Source organism: Teleopsis dalmanni, chromosome 1, assembly GCF_002237135.1.
Source record: "Teleopsis dalmanni isolate 2A chromosome 1, ASM223713v2, whole genome shotgun sequence".
Taxonomy (NCBI): domain Eukaryota; kingdom Metazoa; phylum Arthropoda; class Insecta; order Diptera; family Diopsidae; genus Teleopsis; species Teleopsis dalmanni.
Window position 1 is genome coordinate 105,524,700 of NC_051846.1, and position 4,011 is coordinate 105,528,710.

General features: G+C 39.5%; 1 protein-coding gene across 1 annotated transcript; it reads right to left on the bottom strand.

Moving 5' to 3' along the window:
* On the bottom strand, positions 1-417 carry LOC119664668. The gene has a single exon (XM_038074123.1). It carries the CDS (start codon positions 415-417, stop codon positions 1-3), a length of 417 nt encoding a protein of 138 aa, XP_037930051.1.
* Positions 418-4,011: the final 3,594 nt, after the last annotated feature.

The following is a 4,011-nucleotide window of genomic DNA, read 5'->3' on the forward strand; positions in this document are numbered from 1 at the left end:
TCACTTTCCCATACCCGATATAAACAACCATCTTTCAGATGCAAGCTCTTTACTTTCCATTATTTTGGAGAGGTCTGCATCATTCTGCTGTTCTTTTTGTATCTGCTCATTGGTCCACGACTCCTCTGGAAGAGCATTAATCAGACGTATATCCACAATGTGTTCTTTATTTTCGACCCGTAAACAATGTTTGCACTCGAGGCCACAAGGGCGACGTGATAATGCATCAGCGTTTTCATGATGGCTTCCTTTACGATGTTCAATAGTAAAGTCGTAACTTTGTAAACGTTCAATCCACCGCGCCAGCTGACCTTCCGGTTCTTTAAACCGCAGCAACCATTTAAGTGCTGCATGGTCAGTTCTGAGGAGGAATTTTTGACCGTATAAGTACTTGTGGAAATACTTCACACATATCATTATCGCAAGTAACTCCTTTCGTGTGACACAGTAGTTCTTTTCTGGCTTGGCAAAATTTTGCTGTGGTACGCTATCACTTTTTCTTGCCCATCCGTTATTTGAGACAACACTGCGCCTATTCCAGAGCCACTCGCATCTGTGTCCAATATAAAGGTTTTCCCAGGTAGTGGATACGCCAAAACTGATGCTGCACAGAGTCGTTCCTTAAACTGTTCAAAAGCTTCATTTTCTTCATCACCCCATTTGAAAGATTGGTTCTTTTTAGTTAATTCGTATAGACTACTGGCAATATTCGCGAAGCCAGGAACGAATCGTCTGTAATAGGTACAGAGCCCCAGGAAACTTCTAAGATCATGCAAATTTGTTGGTTGTGGCCACTCCTTCACTGCTGCAATTTTCTCATCATCAGTATGTACGCCTTCTGGGGTAACTTTGTGACCAAGATATTTGACTTCACGTTTGAAAAGTGAGCACTTCTTTGAATTCAGCTTCAAATCAGCAGCTTGTATTCGCTCGAATACTTCTTTCAACTTTTCTAGGTGATCGTCGAAGTCTTTACCCATTACAATTATATCGTCAAGGTAGACTGAACAAGATTTCCAGGTTAGTCCTTTTAAGACGCGCTCCATGAGACGTTCAAAAGTGGCCGGAGCATTGCAGAGTCCAAACGGCATAACCGTGAATTGCCACAAACCATCACCGACACTAAATGCAGTCTTCTCTTTGTCTTCTTCTTTAAGTTCTACCTGCCAATAGCCGCTCCGTAGATCAAGAGTTGAGAACCATTGTGCGCCAGATAAAGTGTCGAGAGTATCGTCGATTATTGGTAGTGGATAGCTGTCTTTCTTTGTAACATCATTCAGCTTACGATAATCTACGCAGAACCGTGTACTTCCATCTTTCTTCTTTACAAGTACTACCGGCGAACGCCATGGACTTTCCGATGACTCAATAACACCTTCTTTTTGCATACCCGCAACTAGACTGGTTACCTCATCTCTTTTTGCCAGTGGAACTCTTCGAGGCGCATGACGAATTGGTTTAGAATCACCAGTGTCAATTTCGTGTTTTACAATAGAAGTTCTTCCCTTGAGCGCAAAAATTGACCAATTCTTCCGTATGACTTGCATCGCCTTTCTTTTCTGACGTGCATTGAGTTCCTTAGTCCAACTTAGTACTTGCACCATTGTATCCTCCTTTTCTGCAATGGTTTCTTTTTTCATTACTTCGGAATTTTCACTACAATTAACTACAGCTGAAACCTCTTGACATTCACCAATTATTGCCCCTTTTTTTATAAACTTTGATGTACCAGATAAATTCAAGAGTCGGACAGGTATGCTATCATCTACTTTTGGCTCTACTAATGTTTTCCCCAGTAAGATGTCGTTCATTCGAATTTTTCTTACGGCTTCAACGACCCACAACTTACTTGTCCTTTCCCCTCCATTTATTTTTGCCCATACGATCGCCTCTGAATTCGCTGGTATTTTCTGATTTTGACACAACCGGATCTGTCTTACACTGCTACTGCGCTGATATCCAGTATTTAGTGGACATTCGATATCCATGTATCGTAACATTTTTCTACTTCAGTCCAGTGTAATTCCATGCGTGATCATAAAATCTATACCAATAATCACGTCATCGGTTTTATCGGCGACTATGAATTCATGTTGAAATTCATAGCCACCTAAAGTGATTCGTTTCATGACCTTTCCTAGTATTGGTGCCTCTTCATCCATTGCTGTTCGAAGTTTTAGACCAGCCAATGATGTACAATTCTTTTCTAGGTCTCCTTTTATTATCGAATGTGAAGCACCAGTGTCCAAAGTCAAAATAAACGGCATATTGTTAATTTTTCCATCAATGGTTAGGCTGTTGGGTACCCGCTTTAACTGTGAGACGAGGATGATGGAGCAATCATTTACTGAAGTCAGTTCGTGCCCCTTCGAACTGACTCTCGTTAGTTTAACGAAGGCTTATTAGCCCCGTTAGAATTACTATCGTGATGTTTCTTTTCCGATGGAGAGCTTGTCGTGACCGCTTCCGATGTTGACGACAGTCTCGCGCCATATGTCCAAGTCTGTCGCAGACAAAACATTTTCCATTAAACTTGTTGCCCTTTCTAACTAAGGCAACTTTCATCTGACGAATTACTTCTACCAGGTCATCCGCATCAGTTTCTATTTTCCGTATTTTTGCTGTATGACGACACATAATACCGGCAGCTTCGTACGTCAATGCGCAACTGACTGTTTCAGAGTATGTCTTCTTCGGGAACATTACGACCTATCGCTTGGTTATCGGATCACGTATTCCGTCTATGAAACTGTCAATTTTACTCTTCTCCATAAAATCACTAGAGTTACCAACGTATGCCAAATTATACAAACGTTCAATATTAGCAGAGTATTCCTGAAGACTCTCCCCAACACGCTGGACTCTAGCTTTCAGTTCTACTCTGTGCAATGGACTCATAAAATCGTTACCATACTTACGCTTCAATGTGTCCATTACCACTTGATAGCTTTTACGTTCCTCGGGTGGAATTTGCTGAAAACATCTGCCGCATTACGTTTTATTGCCACAATTAGAGCTGCCGTTTTCTCATCAACATTCCAATGATTTGTTGCAGCTGTTGTTTCAAATTGTAGTTTGAAGACTTCAAAGGTTACGCTTCCATCAAACGTCGGTGGTTTTAGTTTAACGCCACCAATTTCACGAACAATAGCTGAAGTCGACCCACTTAGTTGCATATTTTCAACTTGGCTTTTCAACTGAGCCATCTCATCTTTTAAGATCTGGACATTCTGATCAGTCTGGTCTATTCTCTTCGAGCATATTTCCTGGACTTGTTGCAACTCAATCTTTAATTCGGCAGAATTTTGTTCTAATGTCTGCGTGATTTCATCAGACTTTTGTTCCAGCTTTTCTTCCAACTTACGTGAACTGTGCGCCTGTTCTTCTGAATTTTTCTCAAGCTTCTGCATCATTAAGTTCATGGTTGCCATAATTTCACTATTCTTGTCAGGTTTTTCATCGAGGAACTTGTGTTCTTTTACATTTATGCCATTAGCCTCCAACGCCTCACGAAGTCTCAATTGCAGTTCTGTTTTCGCACCACCTGTGCCAAGTCCCACTTTCTCCAACTGTTTTTTTAGTTGAACCACAGTTAATTCTTCCAATTTCACCATTTTTACAAAATCCCACTTCTGACACCAAATGTTACGTAATCGCCTGCGTGTTTATTCGTATCTCAGGATTTTATAAAAATGAAACGAACTTTAAAAATTGGAGAAACTATATTTATTATATTTGTTGTATTGAAAAGAACTAGTATTTACTAGGAGCCAATTTAGCTTCACTCAAAACAAATTCCAACACTAACACTTTCTTAAAAATATCAATTGACATAATGTTTAAATAATATTTAATAATATTTAAACATTTCATTGCTACTCTGATGAAATTCGTAACAATATACTTATTTGATAGATAATTTAAATATTTTTTTAATAAGATATTGAAGAGCACAATTGGTAAAAAAAATAATGCGCAAAACACATTAAATAGTTAAACGACTGTACTATG